The 15,290-nt window shown below is 46.5% G+C and overlaps 2 protein-coding genes across 3 annotated transcripts; one reads left to right on the forward strand and one right to left on the reverse strand.

Moving 5' to 3' along the window:
• The first annotated feature begins 537 nt into the window (after nt 1-537).
• Nucleotides 538-4,795, forward strand: sec22bb (SEC22 homolog B, vesicle trafficking protein b). Of its 2 annotated transcripts, XM_086114977.1 has the most exons (6): nt 538-763; nt 1,551-1,562; nt 2,440-2,549; nt 2,660-2,820; nt 2,922-3,068; nt 4,042-4,795. In XM_086114977.1, exons 1-6 carry the CDS (start codon nt 689-691, stop codon nt 4,194-4,196), a joined length of 660 nt encoding a protein of 219 aa, XP_085971103.1. In that variant the 5' UTR covers nt 538-688; the 3' UTR covers nt 4,197-4,795. The 2 variants fall into 2 exon arrangements, with proteins under 2 accessions (XP_085971103.1, XP_085971105.1); XM_086114979.1 differs by lacking the exon at nt 1,551-1,562.
• A 239-nt stretch (nt 4,796-5,034) lies between these two features.
• On the reverse strand, nt 5,035-15,084 carry LOC147203029 (uncharacterized). The gene is made up of 14 exons (XM_086114931.1): nt 14,842-15,084; nt 14,135-14,503; nt 13,986-14,065; nt 13,382-13,551; nt 13,121-13,274; nt 12,795-12,964; nt 12,475-12,693; nt 11,140-11,224; nt 9,893-10,134; nt 9,593-9,784; nt 7,811-7,949; nt 7,175-7,374; nt 6,257-6,466; nt 5,035-6,125 (listed from the first exon to the last, which is right to left on the reverse strand). Exons 1-14 carry the CDS (start codon nt 15,038-15,040, stop codon nt 5,798-5,800), a joined length of 2,757 nt encoding a protein of 918 aa, XP_085971057.1. The 5' UTR covers nt 15,041-15,084; the 3' UTR covers nt 5,035-5,797.
• Between the last annotated feature and the right edge of the window lie 206 nt (nt 15,085-15,290).

Genomic DNA, 15,290 nt, shown 5'->3' on the forward strand with positions numbered 1-15,290 from the left:
CATCTTTTTGACCTATTAGCGCAGCCCTCACATTTTTTGCTGTATCATTGGTATCGATTTACGGTCTCCGGTTCAATGCAGCTCAAGTTACAGCAGATCTTGTTGTCAGAACAAGTCATCAGAATTTGCAGCACCAGTATAGACACGCCCTTTGTCGAAAAGTCACAAGATTCTGAATTAAGTATGATAGTATGAAACTTTTCTGACAATTTTTTATTCGGTCAACATCTTCGGTGAAGTACTGTACAACCAAATGTTACAAAAACATTTATCGCCACTAGGCAGCGGTACATATCTGACAAAATATTGTCATGTTCACATCTTCAGGCCGGAAGCATTAAACCTTTAGGCGCCAAAGAAGCAAAATTGCAAAAAGCGACTTTTACAATACGTCTTTCTCTCGAACCACTTTCAGGCTAAAACCATTTAAAGTGTCAACCTGAATGTTTTATTGAAATTTGTTTTTGGACGGAACAGTTTTCAAAATGCAAAGGGATCCGGCTGGCGACGTTACCGGAAGTCTTACGTTGACGGACACGAAGGCTGCGGTGACGCACTTCCGGCCAGCTCACCGTCGTCACGTCATCCGTCCTGGTGGTACAGGTCCTCCTTTTCCCCAATCGGACTCCCCTTTCAAGGCTGTCAAAAGCAACGAAACCTGAAAGCTCGTGTGGCTTCAGCGGACAAGATGGTGCTGCTGACGATGATCGCCCGGCTGGCTGACGGCCTGCCGCTGGCCGCCTCGATGCAGGAGGACGAGCAGGTTCGACACGCCACTTTCCGATCCAACTGGGTTCCGTCTCGTTTGTGTGTCGCGAGCGTACGCAAAACGCCTCTGCGGTTTCGTCTGGTTCAAGTGGGAGCTCCGTTATTTCCACGTGTGCAGGTCGGACACCGTTTAAAAGTCCTCCAGCTGCAGGCCTGTGCAGTGGACAAGTGGCTTGTTTATTTACATCGCGTCACTGCGACCTGATTTCTGTCAGAATCATTTTGATTTGACCAACATCAAATATGACATAATCCATAATTAGGATTTATGGGAGAAGACATTGCCCGGAATGTGTTCCGCCAATCAATTGATTTTTTGAGTTACCTGCAGTCAGGTGATATTGTGGATGAATGTTTCACTATTGCTTTTATCATGTAATAATATTAATAATAACACTGCTGCTAATAATAACTATAATAATTATGATTAATTTGGATATAATTGAACAAGTTTAAACATTGTACAACAAATAGTGTACATTTGTATTTATCACATTCTAGATTTTTACCAGCTTTTTCTCCACTTGACTTGATGCGTACATGATTGTTGAATCATCTGGAAATGCTCTCATTTCCATTATGTGATGAAGCAAATACTCCAAAGCATGTTCTCAGGGAAGTACCACGCACTAATATAAAAGGTTAGCTCCTTTGAAAAACTATTCCTTGCCTTCTTCCATGACGACAATCAAACTGTGTCATCCTGTGTGATATTTGAATTCATACGCTGAAATTGAAGTCTTAACATTTTCTCCTTGCTCTCTCGTTTGCTATCAACAAAGGGAAGCGAAAAGGTTTGTTGTTGCTCTTCAGTGCACCTTGTGTCCTTGCATCCTTTTTGTGTTGATGTGCTACGATGCCTTTAAGGACAGTCCGAAAGACCAAAAGGCAGATTGTGAACTATTTATGATGGTAAAAGATAACCTACATCCGTTCAAGAGATCAAGATAAAATGTAGTTAAAGGGCCTGGGATCGGGTCAGCCCAATCCTTTGTGACATCGTTTTGAAAGATTGCATATTACACTGAAACGCTGAGTCATGCCAATAATGGGATGTAAGCAGCGTGAACGCATACAGTCCCGTTTCTGTGCTGCTACTGTGATGCGTTCAAGGACACGATGACAGACAAGTGCAGCAAAACAATGGAATAAAAGGTAGTATACGGCACGCACGCCATCGAGCACAGTGTACTATTTGTTTATGCACTGCACAAGTGTTCACCTCCACTCCTCGAGTGTTGCATGTTTAAGATGTTTCCACTCCTCCAATACACCCGATTCGAATGATCAATTTCAAACATAAAAGCATATCGGCCCTCAAGAAGCGGAGTTTGGCAGTAATGAGATATTGCGACCGTGATGAGTTCAAGGACGCCCCGACAGACAAATCCTGCACAACAATGTGATAAAAGTAGCACCCCCATAAAAACCTACTTGTTTACGTGCTGCTACAGTGATGTGTTCAAGGATGCTCAGACATACCGAGTGCTCGGAACACAATAGTCCCCCCCGCGCCCCCCCCCCCCAAAACTAACAAACAAGCAGCATACACACCAGGACTAACAAACAAGTACAGTAGCGCACGTGGCACATTTCAATTCGTGTTGACGTAGCTACTGTGATGCGTTCGAGGCCTCCCCCACAAGCACGCGTGTGCGCTGTGTGTTGCAGTTGGGCCGGGACCTGCAGCAGTACCAGAGTCAAGCCAAGCAGCTCTTCAGAAAACTCAACGAGCAGAGCCCCACGCGCTGCACCTTAGAAGCCGGCTCCATGTCCTTCCAGTGAGGCGCCGCCAAGATAAAATGAGCAGTATCCCAAGTAGTTGTACTTGGTTACATGCCAGTGCGGTCAGTCGCGTTACATAATGGCTCTCTCGTTTTTTTGTGCACAGCTACGTCCTGGAGAGAGGCGTGTGCTACTTGGTCCTGTGCGAAGCCAGCTTCCCCAAAAAGCTGGCCTTCGCCTACCTGGAGGACCTGCAGGCCGAGTTCCACGAGCAGCACGGCAAGAAGGTGCCCACCGTCTCCCGGCCGTACTCCTTCATAGAGTTCGGTAAGCGCTGTACCGAGAACTGTACCGACAGCGTTTCTGGCACGAGCCACTAGAGGGCGCCTGCGAACAACTGTAACGGAACGTCCTGTGTGCGTCCGCAGACACGTACATCCAAAAGACCAAGAAGGCCTACATTGACAGCCGGGCCCGGCGGAACCTGGGCAGCATCAACACGGAGCTGCAAGATGTGCAGAGGATCATGGTGGCCAACATCGAAGAGGTGCTCCAGAGAGGGGAGGCGCTCTCCGGTAAGTCGACCACTCAGATTTTGTGCGCCACAGGCAAGCACTTAAAAGTTGCGCACCACTAAGACTATATTCACATGTTGATACACAAGCACTAGTTACCTGGGGAAAAAGTAACTCTTACTTTAATGATGACTTCATTTTAAAAGTAACTTGGTTACCGGTTACTTTGTTTTAAAACTAAGTCAGATCTGCTTTCAGCAGACGCCGAGAACCCCGCTGGACATACAAATGGCGACTGGTTTTGCCAATACTTTGTTGGAAGGGCATTTTTAAACAGTAATGGTTAAGGATAAAGTTTTTGTTAAAAATATTGCCCTGACATCACCACATTTCCGCAAATCCATAACAGATTTAGTTGATGTGCTTGTTGACGCACCAGTCCAAGTTGCAGTGCGGCAGCGACTTGTTTTTCTTCCAGGCAGTCCAGCTCAAAGGATCGTCCCAGATCCTGAGTCACTTTGTTGTTGATTTATTAATAGCAAAAATAAGCACTCCAGCAAATCATTCATACCTTCCCCCCCCCCCAAAAAAAACAGCATTTCCATGATCTGCCCTTCATAGTCCAAATCTGTCTTGTCACTCGCACTCTTGTATGTCTGACTCTGCACACAGGTGTCCTAAATCAACTCCCAACGACTGCAGGGAGGTGCCCCAACCCGAAAAGGAGGGGCAACAAAAACCACAAACCAGATTCCCAATCCCGAATGCACGGAACAAAATTCTATTCTCAAACAATTTGACCCTTCAAATTATGTTCTACGTAGACTTAACTATTCAATTAATAAACAAAATTTGATTTTGGCCTCGGTAAGCCACAGTGATGAGTTGCTCTTCGCAGAGGATAAATAAGATGGATGCGAACACTGCTCATTGTTGCTCAGAATCCGTTGTTTTAAGGGTTACAATGACTACGACGACATCATATTATCAAGTGCTTTGTCCCCACCCCGTCCCCTCTCCTCTCCTCCCCCAGCATTGGACTCCAAGGCCAGCAACTTGTCCAGCCTGTCCAAGAAGTACCGCAGCGACGCCAAGTACCTGAACACGCGCTCCACATACGCCAAGCTGGCAGCCGGCGGCGTTTTCTTCATTATGCTCATCGTCTACGTGCGCTTCTGGTGGCTCTGAGAAGGCAGGACAGTGCTGTCGTCAATATCCACACACGCAAAAAAACCAAGCAAAAAAAAAACAACAACAAAAAAAATCCTTACCCTCTAATAAGACTAAGACAAGAGCACTTTTCCAGAACTACAAAATAAAGCATGATGGTTTTGAGATGAGTGGCCCCGTGGAAAGTCAACGCGTGGGTGTCTTGAAGGGGCAACCGCGTGCAAAAAAAAAAAAAGAAATAGGGAGGGTTGACCATGGGGGGCTTCTGTTGTAAGTTTCCCCAAACCTGGCAAATGCTGCTTATGATCTTTAATACCGTATAGTTTACACCAAAGTGGGTTTTGGCACTCGTTGATGATTGAGTCATAATGACACCATTTATTTGAGGCGTTTTTGTATTTTGGAAGATTTTTGCCTCACACTGTAGTAGGACACGGCTATATCGTAACCCCCCGCCCCCCTCACCGCACACTACATTTCTGCTCCGTTTTATCTTGTACAAAGTTTAGTCATGTAAATTTCCAAGTCAGTCCAGGTAGAGGCAGTTGAGTCGCAGGCTGCTTTTCTCTTGTGTCTGCTGTCTTGTGAATTAAAAAAAAAAATCTTAGCACAACGCACAGCTGCTTAGACTCCAGTTTTTGTGAAAAATGCAATGGTCTTTAGGTACCCACACAACATTTAACACACTCATGCCATGCACGCTGTAATCTGATAACACGATAAGCTGTCCACTGTAGTGACCTCTCTTCCCGAGAAGCGTTATTTGGCATGTTTTTTCCCCCCCCCACCATGAAAGTGATGCAATTTAAAAAAAAAAAATTAATCAGTCACAAGAGACCTACAGAAGCTTCATAAATAGATTTGCATTTTTGAATTTTAATTCATTTGCAACACAAAAAAAAAAATAACGGCAACGAGCGAAACCTATATCCAGCGGTGCCTTGAGATATAAGTGTAATTTGTCCCGTGACCTCGCGTGTAACCCAAATCATCCTTGAAAAGAGTAGCATGGTAAGTATTCCTCAAAAACAAACAAAAAAAAACAAGTATATTAAAATGTATATTTCATATTTTAAGCCCATATAAGATTGTAGTGCACAGGTTCAATCGTAACTTTGCGCATAAATATTGTACCGGTAAAATATTTTGTGAAAAAATGGACTTACCTTTAATTCAAATTCAAAAGGAGTGAACCTAACAGTTATATAAAAAATGTTCAGACATGAATGTTCAGAAACAAACCCCAAAAAGTTATATACAACTGAATTGTACTGTACTTAAAATGTGAAAACTACATTGCACTGGATTTTTTTTTTTTTTGGGGGGGGGGGTCGGGTAAAAAAAAATTTAGGCTGTGTGCCTAAGCTACTTGCAAGAAGACAATTTAGTGTCATTTTTATGGACAAAAAAAAAAAATAAGTCTTTTCCAGGAAGAAAAGTGTGACGTCAATTATTTTAGCCTGGCCCAGCCCGTCAGTCCTCATTATTTTAACTGTGACCGCTATTTTAGGACCATCAGTTAAAAAAAAAAAAAGTTTCAAGGGTAGTCGGACACAATTTCATTCATTGAGAAACAGTTGGACCACACGCCAAAAAAAAAAAAAGAAAAATTGGTAACACTAATACTGTTCCTGTTCCTCCTCGGCAAACTGTCCCTTGTAGCTGGGGTACCCCAACAGAGACATGTTCCCCTTGAGGAACACCAAGTTCTGGAAGTCGGGACTGGCCAGGGCGGCCCGCTTCGGCCTGAGGACGTCGCCGGCCGTGGAGAATATCCTCTCCACGGCCGCAGAACTCGGGAGCGGGGCGTTGTACTTGATGAACAAGTCGACCCAGGCCTCCCTGTGCTCCTTGGGGAAGAGGGCCCAGGAGAGGGCTTTCCGCTGGGGCTTCCAGTCTTGGATGCTGGCCCTCAGCACCACATCCTGGTCGCTGACAAACAGCTCCCTGTTCCGTCATCGGCATGAGCGGTTGAGTGACATTTTGGAGGAAAAAAAAAAAAATCACTGAATAACCATTTAATGGTTAAAAAAAAAAAAGTGGCGAGGAACGGACAAAAGTTAAACATGAGCTCTTACTTGAAAACCCTGTCCTGGTGGCTCTTCACGGCAGGCCGGACATTTTGCTCCTGCTGCTCCTCGCTCACCAGGGCTTTGAGCTCGCTGAGGATCCTGGACTTGATGGCGTCAGCCTGCTCGGGGACAATCTTCGCCAAGAAGGCGGGTGTGAAGGAGGGGTGCAGGGCAGAGGCCATGAGCAGGTCTTGGTCCTCAAAGAGGGAGCCAAACCTATACACGAGTGATGGGGAATTGGCAAACACAATGTTATCCTGTTTAAAAGTTCATTTTTGTTACATGCTCGATTGACCTTGAACGCGTGTGGTGTTCATATAGCTTGAGCACAATGGAGCACAGGGAATCGGGGGTCAATTTGAGGTGAGTAGACCCCACGGGCACCTGTTAACTGACAACTTGGAAAGGAAGATTAAACTTCGGGGCGAAAGGGAGTACTCGGTACGCTCCATCGTGAGAAAAGGTCACCAGCCAGGTTACGGATGTATCAGTTCATGGAAAGGCCACTCGTTAAAATGTCGACGTTTCTGTTGGTTTATGGATGTGGGTGCTTGTACCAGGGGAATGCCTTGGTCTTTAGGGGTCCACTGAGGGGCGACCCATTGGGGCCGTCCAGGGGCCGTGGTATGTCAATGAGGGTGGGGAGTGTTTTTCCGATACATCACTTGTAATTTGCATACACGATCCATAAAAAGCCGGCAGAGGTCGGGTGTCAGTTGACAAGCGCACACTAGAACGGCCTCATCGAAAACTGCGCCTCCTGCCGGCAGTGAAAGTCGACCTGTTCCTGCGTCGACGAGCCTCTGTTCAACTGTCCGAGCGAACATCTCGGACACAAATGTCAGTGTCAAAAGGTGAAAACAAAATTGTCGACATCAGTCCGTGTCTCTGTACAAATATACATCCGTAAACACTCACGCACACCTTTTTTCAAAGCCCCTGAGGAGGGACTGGACCAGGGGCTCTGCGTACTGCAGTTCACCCCTCTGCTGGTGCTGGAGCAGCCACCTTTTCAAGACCAGGAGCGTTGGCAGGAGGACGCCCATGTAGGCGCTGTCCTCCCCCCGCAGGTTGTCCAGGGTATCCACCACGGGTTTCATGACATCCCTGTACTCTGTCAGGACCTGGAAAGTTCAAAAAGGTAACCAGACGTGCGGCCAAAACCTACGTTAAATTGCCTTGTATGATGTCTTAATTTTTTATTATTATTTTTAAATCTACAATAACATAGCGGCGGTCAAAGAAGACTTGCGTTGCAACGGAAATAGAACGTGGGCGAGTGTGGCTAGATTGCAATCGATGCTGGCTGCTCGTATATCATTTTTACAATAAGCTCCACTATTTCATCTATTGTGAAATGACAAAAATATGGTCGCGTAATGTTATCAAACGCGATCTGATAACCGCCTATCGCCCAGCCCTCACGGGCAACCGGGCGACCCATAAATATAAGATGAACTATAAGGAAGAACGCTTGCTAGCTTTCCGACTTTTGCCGATCGCTAATTGTTCATGAATTAATATATGTATAAATGAATGTCATTTCTTTTCCCCCCATACCTTGATGTCCCGATCAAGAATGGCCGCTGCGGCCTTGCCGCTAGGCTGGTGAACGATGATGTTGTTGATGGCCTCCACCTGCTCAGGCAGTGACATCACCTCCAACAGCACCTTCACACTATTGAAGTAACAATTCCACCTGCAGAAATAAACACATTTCTCTACTTTCTCCCTTTCACAATTTTGCTGCTGTAAATTGTCTCCATTGTGAGACGAATAAAGGTTTTCTTATCTTATATAGGGCGCACCGCATTATAAGGCACATAGAATAGAACAGGGGTGGGCAAACGACGGCCCGCGGGCCGGATCCGGCCCGTTGGTCTTTTTAATCCGGCCCGCCGAAGATTGGTGCACAATTAAGGTTTGATTGCATTCATTTCGTTTGGACTTGTAATGACAGGTATTTCAACACCAGGTGGCGCAGTTAATTCAAGTTGCAGAGCACAGGGAGGGAGGGGAAGACAAAGAAAGAGGGAGAGAGTAATGACCATGGAAGGGAAAGTGATATGTATCTGATTAAACGAAGTGGGTAACAAAGTACGAAACATTCAGGAGACGCCTGGAGTCGGAAAGACTCAAATCTACGAGACTTTGAAAAACAAGGAAGCGATTCTTACTCAGTCCGATTCTGGCAATTTCCATGCTCAGAGTGAATTGCTTGTGGCTCGGGTAAATGAGCATTTCCTAGAATGGTTTGATTGTTATCATGTTAAAAACTTTCCGCAAACTGGACCGCTAATAAGAGTCGGAGAGCAGTCAAATGTGTAGAGCGTGAACAACAGGGGGCTCAGTACACATCCTTGAGGAGAACCGGTGCCGAGTGTGATGGTGGAGGAGAATGTTACATTATTGCTGGCATACAAAGATATTGTGCTATCTTCTTTATTTTCTATTTCTATTTCTAACTTTTGGCCCTCCACAATATTTTCTGCTTCTCATTTGGCCCCCCTGGGAAAATAATTGCCCACCCCTGGAATAGAAGCTATAATAGTGGCTGCAGTTATGTTATGCATCCACTAGATGACGCCACGCGAAAGGGAATACAATACAATACGCAACAACTTTATTTATATCGAGCTTTCACAACCGCTGCAGCAGGAACAAAGCACTTCACGGAACATTTAAAATATTACGTCCAAGAAATCAGAATACCGATCCATATATAAGGCGCATCGGATTACAAGGCGCACCGTCGGCTTTGGAGAAAATTGGATGCTTTTTTTTGGTGCGCCTTATAGTGCGGAAAATATGGTCATTTGTAGTTCAGATGATGTCAAGAAAAAAATAAAAATCCCAAAGTCAAATATTAAGATAATAATAATAATAATAATAATAGATTTTATTTATAAGCGCCTTTCAAGACACCCAAGGACACTTTACAATAACAAAAAACACAAAACAATACGGGCTGAGCAGCGGCAGCCAAAACGCGCCAGCGTTCACTCAACCCAAAAGTCAGAAACAAGGGAGGGACAGGGGGAGAAAAAAAACCCACGCTCGAACTACCCTCATTTGAGGATAATTTGAGTGAGGCAAAAAACTCCTGCACAAGCATATGACAGTTACAACAGGTCACAAGACATAAACAATGAAGACGGTGAAACAAGGGAATGTATGAGGGAGGGGGTGATGGTGGGGGACTAGCTTCCGTGCGTACTTTCATCAGGGGAAGGTCGAGATAGCAGATGTTGTTTTGGTAGCAGGCTGCCCAAGAATTTAAGACAGCCTTGAGATGTTAGCGTTGGTGATTTAATTTGAACGTAATCATTTCTTACAACTTGCCTTACTAGAAGAGGAGTTGGGAGCTTCCTGTTGACAGCCTCCTTGATCTGATTGGCTGCAATGGGGATCCGGTTCTGGAGGTTCCACAGGTGCTGGGCCTTGGCGGTTGCCTCGCACCAGGGCGTGTCCCCCACGCTCCAGCCCGCGACCGCCCTGATGTCAGCGGTCGCCATGAGGTTCAGGGTATGCGCACTGAAACCAAAGAAACACAAAGTTCTCTTTGTGACCGACTTTCTGGATAACGTCTGACGTTTTCCTGCGGTCGTTTCCAAAAAGTCTTCCAAATTTGTTATTCCTCACCTACAGCGGCGATGAGGCGGCAGAGCGACCCGGGGCTCGTCAACGTCCTCGCCCTCGAGGTGTCCCAGGACGTCGCCCGGCTGTCCCGGCACCACTTCCTCATCCTCCTCCTGCGGTTCCCCAAAGGCGTTGAGGACCGCGACGTAGTTTGCACCGTTGTCTGTGGTGGTGGCGATCACCTTCTTGACAATGTCAAACTCCTGGTGGACGTCACGGATGACCTCGGCCAAGAGCTGATCTGTCTGGTTGACCTCAGAAAAAGATGTGTGGCTGTTGTTGGAACCAATTTATTCGGTACCCATTGGGGCTTTTTAAAAATTTTATCCGAGGGCCTCAGTGAAATCATTCAAATCTATAGGGGTGTTCACACGGCACACATTTGCTCCGGCGCTGCACCGATGTATTTTGTTGCGATATATTTTGCACCGCAGCAAATTGTGTGGAGCGTTCACACGTACAAAGCCGCTGAGCGTGTCTGCACCGGCACAGCGTCGGTGCAGCCCCACTTGCGTTCGCACGGCAGTTTCTGCAGCGGGGCAAAACGACAGAAAACAAATGAGCTGTCGTGTTGGTTCTTTTTAAAACGTATACACAACTCAAGCGACTACTGGACAGGCACGTCCTTCTCCTTCTCGGTCTCCATGCCTTCTGCTCGAGAGTGACCGCCCCCGAAAACGTAAATCAACGATGACTTCAATGACACTCAGAAAAGCAAACACGTAATGCGCCAAACAGAAAATCAAGAGAGGAAATCACAAAATAAATTATATGGGGAGCGGGGGGTTGTGAACACACAACAAATGAACAAACTACACAAACAACTCCGAAACAGTCCAGTCTTCTACAAAAGGAAAGATGTTACCAGCCAAGTCTTGTGTCGTTATTAAACAAACACATGGCGGAAGTCCGACAGAGCACGAAAGCAACGCATTCTCGCCGGACGTAAACTCTTCGCAAGCATTTGCTCCGGAGCAAATTTAACCCAGTTGCGTTCACATGTGCAAATTTACACCGGTGCTGCTTCGCTAACGAGCATTTGCTCTGGAGCAAATTTTTAAACCACCTCCCAGAGGTGGATCAAATTTGGTCCGGTGTAAGCTGTTTTCCGGGGCTACGCCGGAGCTAATTTGGACGTGTGAACGCTCTACTGGGGCAGCCCCGGCGTAGCACCGGACCAAATCTTGCCGTGTGAACACCCCTAATATCAGCTTTTTTAAAACCGAAACGTGATCTCTTTTCATTTTTACCTTCAACTCCCTGCATGCCAGAGTTGCTTTCCTCCTTACCAGGCTGGGCCGGTCGATCCAATGCACGGTCATGCCCAGGAAGGCACTGTGGGGGGGAAGCATTGATCATTTACGGACAGTGGTACCTCGACTTACGGAATTAATTGGTTGTGGAAGACATTTCTGAACTAGAAAATGTAAGTAGAGACGCGTTTTCCATGTAGATGCCCATATCCGTTCCAAGCCCCCCCAAAATTCAGACATGTTTTCTCAAGCATAAAAATGCATCAAAATTTTAACAAATACATGTTGCAATTCGATTATTGCACAATAAAAAGACAATTGTGCACAATATAAAAAAAACAATGAATAGAGTAGGCGGCCCGGTAGTCCAGTGGTTAGCACGTCGGCTTCACAGTGCAGAGGTACCGGGTTCGATTCCAGCTCCGGCCTCCCTGTGTGGAGTTTGCATGTTCTCCCCGGGCCTGCGTGGGTTTTCTCCGGGTGCTCCGGTTTCCTCCCACATTCCAAAAACATGCATGGCAGGCTGATTGGATGCTCTAAAATTGTCCCTAAGTGTGAGTGTGGGCGTGGATGGTTGTTCGTCTCTGTGTGCCCTGCGATTGGCTGGCAACTGATTCAGGGTGTCTCCCGCCTACTGCCCGGAGACGGCTGGGATAGGCTCCAGCACCCCCCGCGACCCTAGTGAGGATCAAGCGGTTCGGAAAATGGATGGATGGATGAATAGAGTAAAGAATAAAAATGATGGTCATGTAACTTTCAACTGCGTCCTTGTCACTTTTTGCCCTCTTTAGTTCATGTTCTCTCTCAGAAGTGTTTTTTGGCTAGCGTTTTGTCAAGAACTGATCCGAGGATGTTTGCTTTTGTCGGCTTTTCACGATCCTTCGAACATGTCCAAGGCAAACATCGGCATAGTGAGCGATCGCCCGACCGGTGAACACTTTTTCTGGGTGATTCAAATTTACGTCAAACTATCGCAACGCCTCATGGCCCCGAGGGGCCAACGACGAGGACGCTGCAACGACACATTCTACCTATCGACAGACTATCTACACATTCGGTAGAGGTCCCTCTTATCCAATGGGATGCCGGGATGATGCTCGATAACAGCCAATGGCAGAGCAGCTGTAAGTATGTCGCGTTCGGGAAACTCGGAGCTGCGAGTCGAAGGCCATTCCGTATTTTTACCTTTCGTATCTTGAAATTTCTTTCGTAACAAGAGAAAATTTCGTACGAAGAGACATTCATAAGCAGACTGTATATTGAATATTGTATTTATGATCAGCATGTACATACGTCAAGTATAGTTTTGGATGAACTCGACAATATGTTTACCGGCTGTGCGCCGTCCAGCAGTCAGCGGTGGTTGCCACCCACTTCTGCTTGCTCAGCAGGTTGTTGACTTCCAGCTTGGCCTTGTGCATCAGCTCATCCAGGCCCCTCGCCAGGGTCTTCCGGGACATGAGCTGGAACTCGGGACTGAGGTAGGCAAACAGCTCCCTGGTGTAGGGGTGTTCACAAAGGCCCTGCGGGGAAAGCGTCTCCACAAACCATCTGCGAATGACAAAATCATCATCAAAAAAAAAAAAAAAAAAAAAATGAAAAAGCACGGAATGAGCGGCGCGATGAAGACAAGAAAGATGATCGTTCCTCACCGTGTGAACATCTGCCTGGCCTTGTCCTGGTTGAACTTGTCCCTGACCGGTTCCTCCAAGGTGCTCAATTGGTGCTTCTTGGAACGTCGCTCCTTGGCCTGGCCGCGGCCGCCACGCCGGCTGTTTCCGGCCAGGGCGGCCATAAGCGCGGCTTTTTTCCCAGGGTGAACCTATTTTTTTTTTTTGTTGAAATAATGCTCATTATATTTTTATTATTTCCAAACTTCATTCCATAACTTCAACTTTATATTTATTCGGTACCAAAGTAGGAACAGCGAACTGTTTCTAAATCAAAAGGAATGTTCAACTTTTAAGTTTGAACTCACTTTTTCATAGTGCATGCTAAGATGGGCTCTGGAAATTGAGGTAAAGGTCACACCCTTGTTTTTGCACCCAGGCTGCATGCACTTAGCCGAGCCAGTGTAGACGTTCTTCTTGCCCTTGCCTTCGGTTTTCAACAACTTTGAAAAGACAAAAAACCTAGAAAGAAAATTCCGCAAATCGGTCACGACGTGATGAACTGGCGAGTGGCGAGATACACGTCATTAAATGGTCAAACGAATATTTTAAAAATGAGATTTTCTTACATTTCGCAGTTCTGGAGGTACCCTTTGAGCTCCCGGATGCCCTCGGCGTTATCCTGGTCCCATGCCGTCTCCTCCATCTCCTCGGGCTCCTCCGGGGGCCGGGTGTCGCACAGAGACTCGGTGCAGTCACACCGAAGGCAAGCTGAGCATTTCTGCCGGCGCGTTTCCATCTATGGTCAATGCAGTTCGAGCGGTCAGGCGCGGTTCCATGCTGGGGTCGCGTTTCAAGCAAAAAAAAAAAAAAAAAAAATGGAAAAAATGTTGCTCCTTCGCCCATTTTGTTGTGATGAGACGAAATCAACTTTTGGTGGTGGGGCGGCGGCGACGGCCAATCGGTGTCGAGAATGTACTCGCTACGTCGCGCGCAGCGCAAGCAGACACACGGTCAAGTCAAGGTGGGGGAAAAAAGGCAGCCTGCTTATTTTGCCATCCATTGGTACGTGTGTGAATAAAGATGGATTGGATATGGAATTATAAATATTGTTAGGTACTGTTGTAAAACAATATGTATGTGGTTTGCTGGGTCTCAAACTATCAAGTGAGCCCTTAAAGCACAGAAATGTGTTTAGCCTGCGTGTGCGTGTGTGTAAGCGCATTGAGTTACCTTTTCTCGTTCCATCTGAAAGATATTCTTCCTTGAAGTATTGCGCTGGTGCATGAACGTCAGGAGATCCTCGTTTACGTCTATGTAAAAGAGGAGGCACAATCAGAGCAGTTTCAAGAGTTTTTAGTCAGCGCGATTCGTTATATGACCTTGGGACTTCTTTTCAGTCTTCACCGGGTCTTTGGTGTGGTTGCTGTGATCTGTGTCAGAAGAGTGCGATGTCATGTCGTCCGCATCTGAGAGCGGAACCAAGAAGTCCGGTTGTGATCCTCCACTGTGTTCGCCGTCATTTTCCGTTGCCATGTGTTCATCGGACATCATCTCGCTTTGACCGCGGGGAAGCCGTGAGGACTGATCTTGATCAGTTTCTTTCTTCACGTGGACATTGGTCAACGTAAATGTTTTGATATCGGCCTCCTCCTTCAACTCTTGAGGCGGCTCCCCAATCTGGCTCCTCCACACGTTCTCCTCTTCCATTTTAATGTGAGGGGGCTCTGCTGGTGCTTCCTGCTGCATTTCTGCACCACGCATGAACATTACGGTCAACACCGACTACATCACTTGTGAACACAAAGTATTTAATTTTTGTTGATTTTTTTTTTTTTTTACTCACCTTTGTGAATCTGTATTTTTATACTGTTCGTGAACTACGTGTTATTCGAAATGTGCATTTCGTGCGCACGTTACACTCGCGTCGTGCCCGCAACGTATTTTTGACCAACTTGAACATTGATTGTCCAACGCTTCGTGAAGGTGGACGGCGAATACAACGCGGCTAAATGCATTTGTATTGCAAAACGACTGTTCAATAGATCGTGCAAACGGAATCGTTTCACGTGTGAAATAGTCAACAAACCTGCATCGTGCAATGCACCGTGAACGTGAGGCTTGAGGAGAGCGTTGAGTAGCTCGCGTTGCTGTTCTTTCTCCGCTTTAGTGCGAGAAAGTTCCTCCTCGTACTCCGCTATCGTTCTATCAAATAGTTCAAAAATCTCTTCGACGGCCACGTCTAGCCGCTGCTTCACCAAGGTCCTGAACATTCGAACTTTACACATTTTCACACAATGACTACAGTTCTCTGGTTTGCGGTGACTCACTTCCGCCCTTCACCGGAACACAAACCACACTGCGCACGCGCGGGTCATTTATCCCGCCCCCCGTCAGCCAACTCCGCCCTACGGGTGGTCTGTGGTGTGTTGTCATTCGCCAAGTTTGTCTCCCGTGAGTCTCCGTAGCAAAAAGATGACAAATAAATAACTTTGTCAGGGAAGTCCACAAACGAAGACCAAGACATGCCTTGTTTCA

The sequence above is a fragment of the Hippocampus guttulatus genome, chromosome 7, assembly GCF_054856545.1.
Source record: "Hippocampus guttulatus isolate MCC_2025c chromosome 7, RoL_Hgut_1.0, whole genome shotgun sequence".
NCBI classification, from domain to species: domain Eukaryota; kingdom Metazoa; phylum Chordata; class Actinopteri; order Syngnathiformes; family Syngnathidae; genus Hippocampus; species Hippocampus guttulatus.